This window comes from Triturus cristatus, chromosome 10, assembly GCF_964204655.1.
Source record: "Triturus cristatus chromosome 10, aTriCri1.1, whole genome shotgun sequence".
Taxonomy (NCBI): domain Eukaryota; kingdom Metazoa; phylum Chordata; class Amphibia; order Caudata; family Salamandridae; genus Triturus; species Triturus cristatus.
Window position 1 is genome coordinate 223,343,053 of NC_140593.1, and position 14,856 is coordinate 223,357,908.

At 40.9% G+C, this 14,856-nt stretch overlaps 1 protein-coding gene across 7 annotated transcripts in view; it reads left to right on the plus strand.

The window, feature by feature from the left end:
• Window positions 1-14,856, plus strand: part of PPP1R9A (protein phosphatase 1 regulatory subunit 9A) — a 772,375-nt gene that overhangs the window by 568,519 nt on the left and 189,000 nt on the right. For all 7 annotated transcript variants that reach the window (XM_085630850.1, XM_085630851.1, XM_085630855.1 and 4 more), the window contains one exon: window positions 10,729-10,958. In XM_085630850.1, the coding sequence (XP_085486976.1) occupies window positions 10,729-10,958 (230 nt within the window). The remainder of the gene's footprint in view (window positions 1-10,728; window positions 10,959-14,856) is intronic.

A 14,856-nucleotide genomic window follows, 5' to 3' on the forward strand; every position in this document is an offset into this window, starting at 1 on the left:
CCCTGGAGTAACGCGTTGTTAATAACGCGCTACCAGGGCGATAAATTCCAGAGATAGCCTGCGATAATATTATTATCGCTAAGCACGGCCAGCGATAATTATCGCTGGCCGTTGATAATATGCCCCTTAGAAATGTTTATAGGGAGTTCTCACCAAACTTCTAAAAAATGATTCACTAAGATTAACTCAAAGCTCAGGAGTGTCTGTAAGAATGCCATCTCCTTCCATGATTTCCTCTTTGGCATCCTCCGACCTTGCCAGCTCATTGCATTGTCCCAGATGTGAGTTCATCATTTTCAGCCTAAGTGAGTGACCATCACACTTGTTGCATCTGAAATATCAATACACAAAACAATATCACCATGCCAGGCCTTCAAGGCAGTAGCGTAGATAATTGCATTTTCTTTTGTCTATGTATAAAGTAGAGAGGGCAGCACAGAATGGAACGAATCTGAGTATATACAATAGTATTCATTGTCTAGGAACATTTATTTGCAACGCTTAATTATGGATTGTGAAATACCCACATGAACATTTTAGAACTGAACACTTTCTTTGCAATCACATTTTTGAGGCGAGGCCTGAGGTAAGGGTCAAATACAGAGATTGGGCAAAACAATATTGACATAGTGGCCAAAATATTACATTTTTTATATACTGACTAATGTTACATCTGTTCAAAATAGCTACTTAACCTTACAGAGTATTTTTTCTGAAAAACACATGTTGTGACTATTGTAGTTTCATACTATTGTAGCTAGACAGATCTAAGAACGTGGGGGCATATCAGCAACAACCGGCGATAATTATCGCTAAGCGCACTTAGCGCTAGGATAATTATCGCCGGCTAGCGTGGATTTTTATCGCTGAGATAGTGTGCTATTAGCAACGCTTATCTCAAAAGCGATAAAAATCCTAGCGCTAACTGCCAAATGTGAGATTATCGCTGGAAACCCAGCCTAAATCCCACGAAGTTTGGCGATAGCTTGCTGATAGGGCCTCACATACTTAGCCATGATATCCACCTTCCATAGGATATCATGGCTAAGTCAGTTTCAAAGCAGGCGTAAGGAAAGTAGCGATAACAGAGGATATCGCTACTTTTCTTGTCGCTATGCTGCTTTGCGTGAGGCTTGATAATAGGAGAAATGTTCTTAGCGACATTTCTCCCGTTATCCTGGAGAGGAACGCCCATTTTGCATCTCATTAGAGACTTTGCATCTCATTAGAGATGCAAAGATGGGCGTTAGGAATTCAGGCACTAAGGCAAGGTTTCACGCGATAGCGTGACCTTGCTGATATAGTAATAAAATGATCGCCGCTTTTCGGCCGAAAACGCCCGCAAAAGCGGTGATAATTTTATATCGCCGCCTGGTAGATATGCCCCGTGATTCCTTCAAGATCAGGTGAACCAACTTTATTAGTTGGAACATTATCTAACACCTCCTCAACTGACTTAGGGCTTTGTTTAGCCTTTTTACATCCACAATATCCCTGGTTAATGATTGTCAGTCACCAAGATTTTCCCCCCTTTTTTCAATGTTATTTCAAACAGTCAAATATAGTTCTAAACTCTGCATCACCTGAAACGCTCGAATAGGTGTTTAAACACTGTCTCCTACAGCAAACATACTGTCACAAGACTGTATATCGGACAAAGACAGATCGATACATTCAAGTTTCAGCCCCTCAGGCTTCTGTTCCTTTGTCAGACTCTCATCCAAGACTTGATCTCCCCCTCACTCTCAATCTGTGCTTCCTACAGCAACGTCTCACCCATTCCCTAAAGACTTTTCTTTTCATGGCAAAATATGCTTCTTTCTTCGGACTTTCAAAGTTCTTAAAAGCTATGTACATGTTCCAGGCTATTATCTTCCTAAACTACATCTAGAATTGTCCTGTTCACTTCTTAAGGATCTCTCTTTCTTCTCTCCGTGTCATATTTTCAGCCCATATAGGCTTCCTGACTTTCAAAAGTCAGTTCCGTAAGCCCTCCACCAATTTCACATTTTATCTGTATTTCTATCTCTCTGTCAACCATTTCCCCATTGTCCGTTCTGTTCCTTTAGTGGCCTTTCTGTCGTAGCATCCATCACCCCTGCTAATGTTGCTTCTCTTCTTGACTCACTTACTCCCCACCCCCCATTTTTCTCCACCAAAGTTTTTTTTTTCTTTTGTTTCTTTTCTGTGAAGACCACCGGTGCCCTATATTTCTCCCCTCATATTTCAACCTATTCACCAGGGCCACTTCTTCTTTAAAATCCCTACTTAGTCTACACTATGTTTCTCTCTCATACTGTCCTCTCTGCCTTTACATTTCGATTGTTAATACTGTCTTTAACTCTTTTCTTTTACGTTCTTCCCTCTCCCTCAATGTCAAGCTGGGTTCTGTCTCATCATGTGATGAAATGCCATTGTCAGGCCATTGCTTATTGACCTCTATTTGTCACCAGGGGGCATATGTATCAAAATCTCCTTTTGCGAATCCCAAATAGTGAGTTTTTGAGAATCGCTATTTGAGAATTGCAAAACGGGATGTATTTAATAATTTGCACATATTTTGCGAATTCTTAATATTCCTTAATTGCGATTAGCAAATTGCGAAATCGCAATTAAGGAATACCTTCCCATTCATTCCTATGGGCCAGGAGGCCCATAGCAATGAATGGGAAGTCATTCTCAAATTGCGAATCGCAATTTTCTAATCGCAAATTGAGAATAATTTCAAAGGTGCAAGGGTGTCATGATGACACCCTGATGCACCCCTGAAATTAGCATGTGTGCGCATATGGCGCACATACATGCCCTAAGGGCATGTATGTGTGTCACATGGCACTTTCTAAAATGCCAAAAAGTGCATTTTCCAAGGAAATCGCAAATTACCACCAACTTGAAGTTGGTGGTAATTTGCGATTTCTTAAGGAGAAATCGCACAACTTGGGTGCGTGTTACATAGCATTTTAGAAATCGCAATATGTGATTCCTTAAATGCTTACGCAAAATAAGGAATGCAAAATTAGCGATTCCTTAATAATGCGATGCGAAAATGGCTCATACATCTCATTTTGCGATTTTGTATTCGCAAACGCTGTTTTTTTGCGAATCGCAGCGTTTGCGAATACAAAATCGTTTGATACATATGCCCCCAGGTCCTGGTCAAGATTTCCATGTGGGGTTTTTTAATTTTTATACGGTTACTTTTGCCATTGCTTTTTGTGAAGTGGTCGGTGCCCATGTATTTCTATGAGAACCGTTTTTTCTGTTTTATAACTTGTGAACTTTATCTTATTTTCTTCATTTTTCTGACACTTTTGAACTGATTATTTATGTTTTAACAGTTTCTCCTATAAACCTTAAGTACTTTATTTATTTATGATTCAGGAGCATTCATACCTCACACACATTTTTTGATTTGATGCTCAGGCCACACTGCCCAGGTTAGGAACCGGTGGCCCTCAGTTGTCAGTGAGTAGACTCTTCCAAACACTATGTGCAATTGGTAGGGACTGGAAGGGGGACCACTGGCTCAATCTACATGGTAGTAAGGCATAGATCTTAGCATTCTATCCCTCAATTCATTGCTTGTTGCCGTAGATGCACAACTTCAGTGATGAAGACTATGTAGCCCAAAGCAGTTCTGGAGTTGCTTGTGTTTCTGTCTGGAGGGACCTTCGCCTTGCAGTTCAGGCGGGATTGTTCCTGTTGGTGCAGGACCATGGCTTAATTGCCTGTGTCCGATCTCTGGCACTTTGGGTGAAAAACAATGGACGGGCCCGAACAATCACCAACGGTTGTTAGTTGCTGTTCCATCCCTAGTGCCATGAAATCTTCCTGGTGTACAAGACACTCAGCATTATCGCCCTATGCCCACCTTGGAGCATGGGACGACGCTTATTCACAAAATTCATAGCACAACTCCAAACCACACGCGATTTCATACTGCTGTGCTGCGGTCTGTTTCAGTGTGATTTTATCAGTTGCTGTTTGTAGGGACTTTGCTTTCTAGCCTCAGACCTTATTGCCTGAGCCATTTCTCAGTGCATTAAAGATGGAGCTATTTAACGTATTCCTGCTTTTAATATGTTGGTCCGCGGGAGTGGAATTTTGTAAAACATATTTACTTACCCAAGGGACACAATTTATAACCATGCACTTATCCCATTTTGTGCCTTGCGGTTAGATGACAAATGTTGGCAGTGTTCTCGGGATATCAGACCTCAGATAATATTGTCTCCGATTTTGCCAAGACTCAAACCATGGTCTGGATTCTAGAAAGGCTCTGGTTATGTGAAATATGATGAATGATGAAGCCGAGGTATGATGATTAAATAAGTTTATTGATGAAGTATAAGTTCTCAGTAAAGGATTGCAGAAACCCCGCCAGGAGCAGCTCCCTTGCTGCTCAGCCCATCCTCTCAACTGACACTCCCCACACACAGGCATTCTAGCATTCTATCAACTCGCCACTCATACCAACATTCCAAGAACATCCACACTGGCTGAGCAGCAAGGCAGAGAAGTAGGAAAGGTGCAATACACTAAATACCAGTACACTACACACCTTCCCCCTTTAATGAAGAACAACAAATAATTATATAAGCTGTAAGAGTATTAAATGCATAAATAAACATAGGAGTAAAACATTGCATTAATTTAACAAAAATGGCATAACACACCTCTTCCCCTTTAAAGAACAGCAAAAAGGATAAACAAAAGTAAGCATAGTAAATATTAACATATGCAATCAATCCAAAAAGGAATGCATTGAATTAATTAACTACACACCACACCTCTTCCTCCTTTACGAGCAAAAGAGGAATGGACGTAATGCCCATTTCGCATTACAAACCAAAATATGGGTACACTGCCCATTGTGCAATACAAAACAAAATACGGGTACACTGATCATTGCGCATTGCAAACCTAAATATGGGTACACTGCCCATTGCGCAGTACAAACCTAAATATGGGTAAACTGCCCATTGCGCATTACAAACCTAAATATGGGTGCACTGCCCATTGTGCAATACAAACCTAAATATGAGTACACTGCCCATTGAGCATTACAAACCTAAATATGGGTACACTGCCCATTGTACATAAGAAACTAAAATATGGGTGCACTGCCCATTGCGCAGTACAAACCTAAATATGGGTACACTGGCCATTGCGCATTACAACTAAAGAGTGGAAATATGGATACTCTGGCTATTGCACATATCCAAATAAAATATGGGTACTACCCATCGCACACTTCAACTTTATGCATAAACTATAGGTAAACGACAATCCACACAGCTAAATAACATTGTAAAGGGTAGTGAGATTGTAACACTAATGCTAGGCACAAAAAGAAAACTGTGTAGGGTAGAATCAGTGTATAGGGTGTGCCCTACCCACACTGAAAGATGAGAACGATTTGATGGAGACCAGCTCCTATACAACAAATACCCTAAAGAGAACAAATAGAAGCCTAGTACCCTGAAAGTATACAGAGCAGACAAATAAGTAATGATAAACATCATACTTGGAAAGGCATGAGCATGAAATATACCTATGATGACATCAAAAGATGTAACATAATATAGTCCATCAAGACAGCAAGTGCATAAAAATGCATGACACACATTCATGGATTGAAGCAAAGCAGGCAATAAAAATAATAAATAAAAGCAAATGCTTCACTGCGACACCATCCTCACTTGACTGTACAGCATCCAATAAATGAAGAATGCGTAAGTTTGTCCTAAAGATTGTAGTTTCATTTCAGCAAGAGTGTTGTAGAAGCTGCGCTGCTAATCTTCTAAGTGTCTTGTGTCAGGAATTCACACTGATCGCCAACCGATGTCCAAAGTCAGGATATTTGGTTGATCGGGAACGCTGCCAAGAGATCACAGCAATAAACTTGCTTTCAACAGCCACAGAACTCGACAGGGAAACTGACAAGAGAACCAATAGCGCCTTGATGTTGCACGAGAGCGCTGTTGGATTTGACATAGTTGAGCTGAGAGCGCCAGTGAAATTAACTTTATTGTGCCACACCCGCGCTGACAAAAACAGTAGATAGTGTCACAGAAGTGCAGGACTGCAGTAAAAGCTCAAGATGGCGGTGCGTAGGAGTACGCAATGCCGGGTGGCTGCAGGCACGTAGGTGGAACCAGAAGTATCACAGCAGGAAGCAGGAGGGCTCATCACGTCACAGACAACAAGGCAAGGCCCTGGAGGTAGGAGAGTGCATGCGATGAGTGTAAGCACACAGTGTGGGCCCATGAGCAGTTTGAATAATTGCGGTTGAACTGCCAAAGTACAATGGTACCTAATTTAGTGTCCAAACCAATAAAGTACCCTCACTCACCAAATTTGGCAGGGCCATGGTGCTTGCTTCACTTGTAAAAAATAGTGCTCCCCAGACGCAAAGAAGTAAAACTTTTTGCCGTAGTGAACAATGTTCCAACCGGGTTTCGTTGTTGAAAATAAAGTCAGGATGAAGAAGAAAAGCTCCACTCGTAGAGTGCATGCCTCGGTTGTCGGATGACTTGCTGGTGTCTTTGGATAATTTATTAAAGCCATGAAAGTCACTGAATGTTTCAAAGAAGTAGATGCACTTTCCACAATGTACTTTCCACGTTGTGCTCACATGTGGAAACGGAGACTTTGTGCTGGCATGGTACACATGTACACCGTCTGACTCGAAACAACTGGCACACTTAAGTTGTGTGCAGACAGGAACTGGCACACTTAAGTTGTGTGCAGGCAAGAACTGCTGACCAAACTGAGAAGCATCAGGATCTGCATTCAGGAACTGGTACATTTCAGTTGTCAGGTAGCAGGTCAGCAAGTAGAAACAGGATGTAGAAACTGGAGCATTACCGTTGTGGGCGACCGTTGGAAGGTCACTGGTGGGGCTCCAGGGGTGCCAAGTTTCTTTAAAATCCGTAGGTTCATGAAGTCCTTTGTAGTTTCTTCTTCTTTTGAAATTTGTAATCCATAAAGTACACGTAGATTGATCCCATCCTCGTCGCCAAATGAAATATGATGAATGATGAAGCCGAGGTATGATGATTAAATAAGTTTATTGATGAAGTATAAGTCCTCAGTACAGGATTACAGAAGCCCCACCAGGAGCAGCTCCCTTGCTGCTCAGCCCATCCTCTCAACTGACACTCCACACACACAGGCATTTTAGCATTCTATCAACTCACCACTCATACCAACATTCCAAGAACATCCACACTGGCTGAGCAGCAAGGCAGAGAAGTAGGAAAGGTGCAATACGCTAAATACCAGTATACTACATTATGCCATATTTCAAATTCTATTCAACTTTGAACATAACAAGTTTCTATTTATTTCAAATCTGTGAATATCCACATGCCCTGCTTATGAGCAAGCCTTGTTTAGGACAGATCTTTGATCATGATAAGGCTCTTAATATGCCAGCACTTTTGGTACAGCAGAGCTCTGATTACAGAAGAGTTCAGGATACACCACTAATTGTATCATTCTTACTTTAGTTTGTGAGAAAGCACCTTGTGAACTAATGTGGCAAATGTACTTTTAAGCCGTCATTTGATTTCACGAAATGTTACAGTAAATAACCACAGATTACGTTTACAGCCCAGTGCCTAAGTTGCCAATTGAGGGTCAACAAGTCTGCTCACAGTATGACTTTATACACTTGATCATATTGTTTACATTTTGGGCAAATCACTTCCTTTCACTTTACCTCCGTTTAATAGAACTGTGAGCTTATACCAAGTACTAGATCAGTGACTGGTTTACATTTCTCAACTAGATGACTCTGCAAGTCCTTTTCAGAGGGAAAACGGGATATGCCCTTTTCTCAAAGCTTTCATACATGCAATTTTTGTTTACTTATGCAAAATGGAGCTTTTTACATATAAAAGTATTTACTCACATGAAGATTTTTGTGTCAGCAAAGCCACTCCCTAGGACTTGAATTAGGTAGGAAGTGGTAGTTCCAGGACTGGAATATCATGTGAGTATGGGTAAACCCACAAACATATATATTTAAGGGTAATTCCAACCCTGAAAAGGTTGAGCTTTTTCCAGTGTGGGAAGACACACCCCTTCACCTCAAATAATGTGGTGTGTGGAGAGAGGAGTTTCTCCAGGGGAAGACAAAACAAGCATTTGCAATGCAATAGGTCGCACATTTATGAGAGTTTTAGCTATTGGCATTGTAAATTCTTCAGAGATAGAAACAAACTGAGCTGTATGGTGGGTCCAGATCGGAATCTGTCACCTTGTGTGGGCTTAAGGTTGACTTCAGCTGTGATAACTGTCCTTGTATTTAGATTGTTTTCTTGAAAGAAAGTAATGTGATCTTCACAAAGTCAGACTGAGGGAACAATGTCAGTTTTAGTTGCAGTGGGGACGTACAGCTCTTTTGTTAGGTTAGGCCACTGGCCTATCTGTGGATTTTGTAAATCTCTTTGGCTACTGTAATCTTATCCTTGTATATATTTACATTTGCTAAAAAGTGGTTCTAATAACTGGTATCTCTTCCATTGCCTCTCATGTTGGTATGTTTCCGGTGTGCTTTAGCATAATCATTATTATATCCATAACTGTGTTTTGTAGTGTGTTCTTGTGCTTTTCATGTAGCAGAATAACTCTTTCTAGAACCTCTTGGGTAGCTTGATTAAGTATTGTTAGTAAAGCATTGAGGTCTGTACAAGGCTTATCCACGAACCAATCTTAAAATATGTTGGATGTCTTGGGGCAATGAGTCTGGAGGGCCCTATTTGTAGTGTCTTATTAGTGTGGCTACCCCTAGTGGGGTGTTTTTTAATGGGAGTTTGTAAGTTGATGAAAAAGGAGACTGCTAGGTAATCAGAACCAATTAATGAAATTGATTTTCCTACAACTCCTTACGTAGAAGAGAAAATATGGATTAAAATATCGCCTTTAATGTGAGCAGGATCCTTAGAGAAAGGTTATAAAGGAAATGTATCAAGGCTTTCTTTGAAGTGTAAGGCAGTGCCTGTGGAGGTCTCTAGCCATAAGTTAAAGTGCCCTATGAGAATTATGTTTTTTTGTGGAGACAATAAATCGTAATTTCATCCGCTGACTGGGGAAGATCAATAAGGAGAGAGTGGGGAGGCGACACGTAAGCAGAACCTATCGGTTGACATTGCTGATTCTACACTAGAAATTTCCCACAAATTCCTTTGACACTGTAAACTGACAGCCAAATGCTTTGTGATGCATGGAGAAAATAAATATGAAATCTTACTGTCTTGCACCTCTAAAAATATGCCTTAGTCGTTTGGTTATTGTAATTCCACTCACCTATGGTCTAACAAACCAAAGTCTTTGAATTCTGATTATTCCATATACACTGGATTAGATTAGAGTTGGCTTTAAATGTTTTGCCAGCGCCCTACAAAATGTGTGAATCGGAGTATGGAACTGTCTGACTATTTTTATTGCAAACAAACAGTAGGTATCAGTTTACTGTATAGATATATTTTGAGACTGGTGCACTCAAAAGTACACCAATATATTATACCCACATTAATAGAACTCACAAATTCACATGCATTTTTATATTTTATCTCGATATGCATAAGTAAAGTGTTCTGTCAGGCCACCTGTTTTGCCACAGGCTGCCCAATTTACAATGATTTATTGCACCGGTCAGTGTTTTTGCTGTTGAATGCTTACTGCAGATGCTCACCGTTTTGTCCTAGCCCTGTAAGTATGGCCAGAGCCCTAAAACAAACACTACACTGTGGCATACTGGGTGGCTGGATTATGAAGGGGTGACTCCTTAGTCTTGATATGAGCTGAAACGTGTCTCCCACAAAGTAAGGACAATCTATTTCCTAGAGGTAAACAGGCTTCTGTGAGAAATCCCGACCTTGCCTTTGGTAGCTTGGCAAAGCAGCAAGGCCTTCCTCAGAGAAATGTGCCTGTGGTACAGGAATGGCAACACCAGAACAGCGTCACAGTTAAGAAATAAATAAGCTAACATTCTCAAACAAATTTAGTTAAACGTGTGTCCTACTGAGTCTGGCTTTGGGACAATTCACTGAATTACAGTCATCAAAAGCATCAATTAGTCTTTGTTGGACAAATCCAGTGTTGAGATGCAAAATCAGGTAGTCAGCATACGTTGTAAAATGAACCGTGTGACCTGTTAGCTGCAGGGCCATCCTCTGTCCATCGACAAATATATCCTGGATTTGGGACATACAGGTTAAAATTGCAGTGGTCCTAAGAAGAAGCCTTCTTTTAGGTCCATGAGTGTTGCCATTCTTTGTAAAAAGTGTAAGCAACCAGATGACCCTGCACCTATGGCTCTGAATCCAGTTATATGAACTGATTAAGCAGGAGTTTTGCTATGCCTAGTCTGGTCAGCTTGCTCCATGGCAGGTTTCTGTCTGCACAATCACGCAACTAGAATAGTTCAAAAAGCAGACAAACAGCTATGGCCTCACTTGGACAGTTTCCAGACAAAGAATCTAAATATGTAGGCTAACTCCACATAGAAAATAGCACATAAAGTATGCAGTATAAATTAAATCTATAAAATCACATGTAATGATTGTTTCAGTTCTAAAATACTCCTAAATGCAAAAATGGACTAGGTACCTCAGTTCTATGTCATGCATTTGATATCAATCCAAACCTGTTTGCTGCATTTCTTTGCGTTAATTAAGGTTGTCTCCTAACACTGGTTACCGTTCTACCTGTGCACAGCTACAGTCAGCAGAGAAAGAAAAGGTGAGGTGGGAACTGGAGAAGAACCAACTTCAGCAGAACATCGAGGAGAACAAGGAGAGAATGATGAAGCTTGAAAGCTACTGGATCGAAGCCCAGACTCTGTGTCACACCGTGAACGAGCACCTCAAAGAGACGCAGAGCCAGTACCAAGCTCTGGAGAAGAAATACAACAAGGCGAAAAAACTTATCAAGGACTTTCAACAAAAGTAAGCACCTCCGGCATCCAAGGCACGGTCCAGTCCCGGACTGGCTGTTCCGGGAACCGGGCATTTCCCTGGGAGGCCGGGCTGGTGGTGGTTTCTGAATGGGGGAGCGAGGCCGCCTGTTGCTGTGTAGGTAGCCGGCCCTGGGCTACAGAACTAGGCAGATTCCTGGATGTGGCTCCATTTGAGACTTGGCCGGGTAGAGGGAGGCTTGTCTGCCTGGGGGGTGGAGCAGATCTGCAAATGCCAGGGCGTGTGAACCTGACTCTGCCTGATGCTCTACCATATTTCCACCTGCTGTGATTCAAGAACAAATTAAAAAAGAAATGGTTCTAAGTCACGTCCGGTCAGATCACATGCGCTTTAAAACCATGTTTTCGAAGTTGCTTTTAAAGTGTGGCATAAAAAGTGATACGTTCTGGTTGAGAGGAGTGAGTGAGCGAGTTTAGACACACCGCATCATTTCCATTTATAACTCCACATGGGATGTGAAAGTAGAGAGGTCTATGCCAAAGATGCAGGGTGAAAAGAGGGGCTAGTCCTATACCCCCATCCACGGGCCATGTGAGAGAAAGGCCTCTTTATCAGGGGTTTGGAGAAGTTTCTGGGAATGTCCCCATGTCTGCATACTGTGAAGTGTTGGTACCGCAGTGCAAGGAGCCACAATGTGATAATGGTAACCAGTGGAGGCCCACCTGCTCTTCATCAGTACAGATGCACTGCAGACCTTGCTTGTTTCACAGGGACATGCATGAGCATCTCCTGCAGTCCAGGATGGGTCCTTTGGATTCTAGAATTTTAGTTCTGATTTCCCTTGGAATAAACAGAACTACAAGTCCCAGAATACAAAACTCAAACCTGGGATGGTTGGACTAATGCACGCATGGGAACCTTGGGAGCTCTGTGAGGTGATGGTGTGGTGACGGGCATGATTTGTGAAGCCCCAAGTGGGATGGAAGTTTACAATCTCAGTACTAACACCATTCAACTGTGAAACTGAACTTGTTTGTGACCTATACAGGCCCCATACCTCTATTTACATTGTCACAAAAGAAGCCTGTGAGCTGAGTTTGCACTCCATAAGAATGTCTTTGCACTCCTTGTTGTTCCCATCATGATTAAATATCGTGGTGCACTATAAGGTATTCTTTCACTATGAACCACTTATATATATATATATATATATATATATATATATATATATATATATATATATATATATATATATATATATATATATATATATATATACTCGGTCCTAACTATAACTATCTACTGGCGACCGCCAGTAGATAATATATATATATATATATATATATATATATCCTGCTCCACTGCACCTTGGAAGCGCGGCACACTGAAGGCGGGTGCTTTGAATGCGGAGGTGCCCCGCATTTACTATCGACGCTCCATGACTCCTTCAAGTTCCCAGAAAAGAATCAAGCACTCTCGGGTAAGCAGTACGGCAGCCTCGTTTATTTCAAAGGAGTAACAACAGACGCGTTTCGGAGCTAGTCCTTCCTCAGTGTTGTTGCTAAATTCATTGTGAGCTACATCTTATATACATCACTCAAAATTAGACATAGAGGAGGTCAGAGGGAACCGCGGTCCGAAATATTTGGGCGCCATCTTTGAGGGGTCAAAAGATAATAGTTCAGATACAAACATAAATGAATATATGATTGTCGATTTAAGCTGTGAAATTTTAAACAATGAATGTTTTTCAAAGTATATTAAAACATTTCATCAATGCAAGTGCAATAAATTTATCACATTGGGTATGTTTCACAGTACAATCTTTTAGTTATAAAGCCGTGGATCGGCAATCCGCCTGTATCAGGCGATTTGTGACCCCATGAAAAGTGTCGGACAAAAGCTATTCATTGGACCATAATTATGCATATTGCCGTGTATCGGCATGGCTGGTCAAATGAAAAAAACAATATTAAAAAAGGAGGAAAGGTGCGAGGAAAGAGAAAAAGAAGAAAAAAGAAAAAGGAAAAAGGTGAGGGAAACACAAGAACAGAAGAAAGCAAATGTGACACATATTTTATCAGTCAGTGCTAGACAACATATTCAACTAACACACATTGTGTCATGTTCAAGATTACAATTGATGTTTAATAGGTCAAGTGTTTCTGAGTAGCAGTTGCTCCTGGAGTGTCTATTATCTAGGTCCCTAGATGTACAATCAGTTCTTCTCCTGAATTCAACCCATATGGGGTCTTTGTTTGGAGATCAATTATATATCTTGACTCCAGTCGCCTCAATCTTGCTACTCTGTCCCCTCCTCTGACATGTGCCAAGACACAATCAATCGCAAAAAACTGCAGCAGATCCCTGTTACTATTATGTTTTATGGCGAAGTGTCTCGCTACGGGATAAGTAAAATCTTTTTTCGCTATTGCCCGCATGTGTTCCAAAATTCTGAATTTAACATTATTCACAGTACTTCCCACATACAAAAGTCCGCATGGGCATTTCAAGCAATATACCACGTATGGTGTTTGGCAAGTCAGAAATTTCGAGATGACTCTTTCTTTAGATAAGCCTTTAACATTGTAGTGAAATACTCTTTTGCTAAAGGCGCAGGCTTTACACTTCCCACAGGGAAAAAAGCCCTTCATTTCTTTTAAAGTGCCTGATTTGCGGGAAATAGAATCTAGATGGCTGTGCACCAAATTGTCTTTCAACGATCGGGTTTTTCTGTATGTAATTTGGGGAGTCATTGGAACATCCGACCCAATAATAGGATCAGTTTTTAATACATGCCAGTGTTTTCTGAGGATAGACCTCAACTTCAATGTGTCACTAGAATAGGTTGTAATAAGCCGAAATTGGCCTTCCATGTCTTTCTCAATTTGTTTTGTTTGTAAAGTTTGTTCTCTAGGTATTTTTCTAACTCGTTCAAGAGTGTTCTCTAAGAGATTGGTATTGTAACCTCTCATCTCAAAACGTTTGAGACTGCTCTCTGCTGCTTTTTCAAAATCACAATTTCTTGAGCAGTTTCGTTTTAATCTAAGGAGCTCGCCATATGGAATGCTGTTCTTCAGTTTTTCAGGATGTGCGCTAGAGGCATGAAGGGTACTGTTCCCTGCTGTGGGTTTGCGATAAAGGTCAGTTATTAATTTCCCTGATTTTACTTCTACCTTCAAATCTAGATAGTTTACTGCCACTAAACTAACCTCCCCTGAGAAGTGTAGATTCACAGTATTTTCATTAAGATGTTGGATAAATTCATTTGCTTTGTCTATGGAACCTCTCCAGATTATAAAAAGGTCATCGATATATCGATGCCAAGATACAATCTCCTTTGTCCAATCTGAATTTTCAACGCTCCAGACCACCTGCTCCTCCCACCAGCCCACGAATATATTCGCGTAGCTGGGGGCGAAGCAGGTGCCCATCGCGGTTCCGGAGATCTGTCTAAAGTACTCTCCTTGGAAGAGAAAAATGTTATTGTAAAGACAGAATTCAATAAGTTCCAATAACATTTTATTGTGAGTCGCAAACTTTAGCGCTCTTTTCCTGAGAAAATGTTCAATGGCTTTTAGTCCTTGATCATGGTTGATGCATGTATAAAGACTGGTAATGTCTAATACAATCATGCAAAATGATGAGTCCCATTCAATTTTTTCAAGTTGGTGGATGAAATCAGTTGTATCTTTTATATAAGACGGCAGTCTCAATACAAATTCGAAGAGAAAGTGATCTAAAAACCTAGATAGGTTTTCCGTTAAGCTTCCCATGGATGAGACGATTGGTCTTCCTGGTGGTGATGTTGCATTTTTATGAATTTTGGGTAAATGATAAAAAGTGGGCGTTACAGGATTTGTTGTTCGCAAAAACAGATACTCTTCCAAGTCCAGCATTGTTAAGTCGTGCCATTTCTTAATAATAG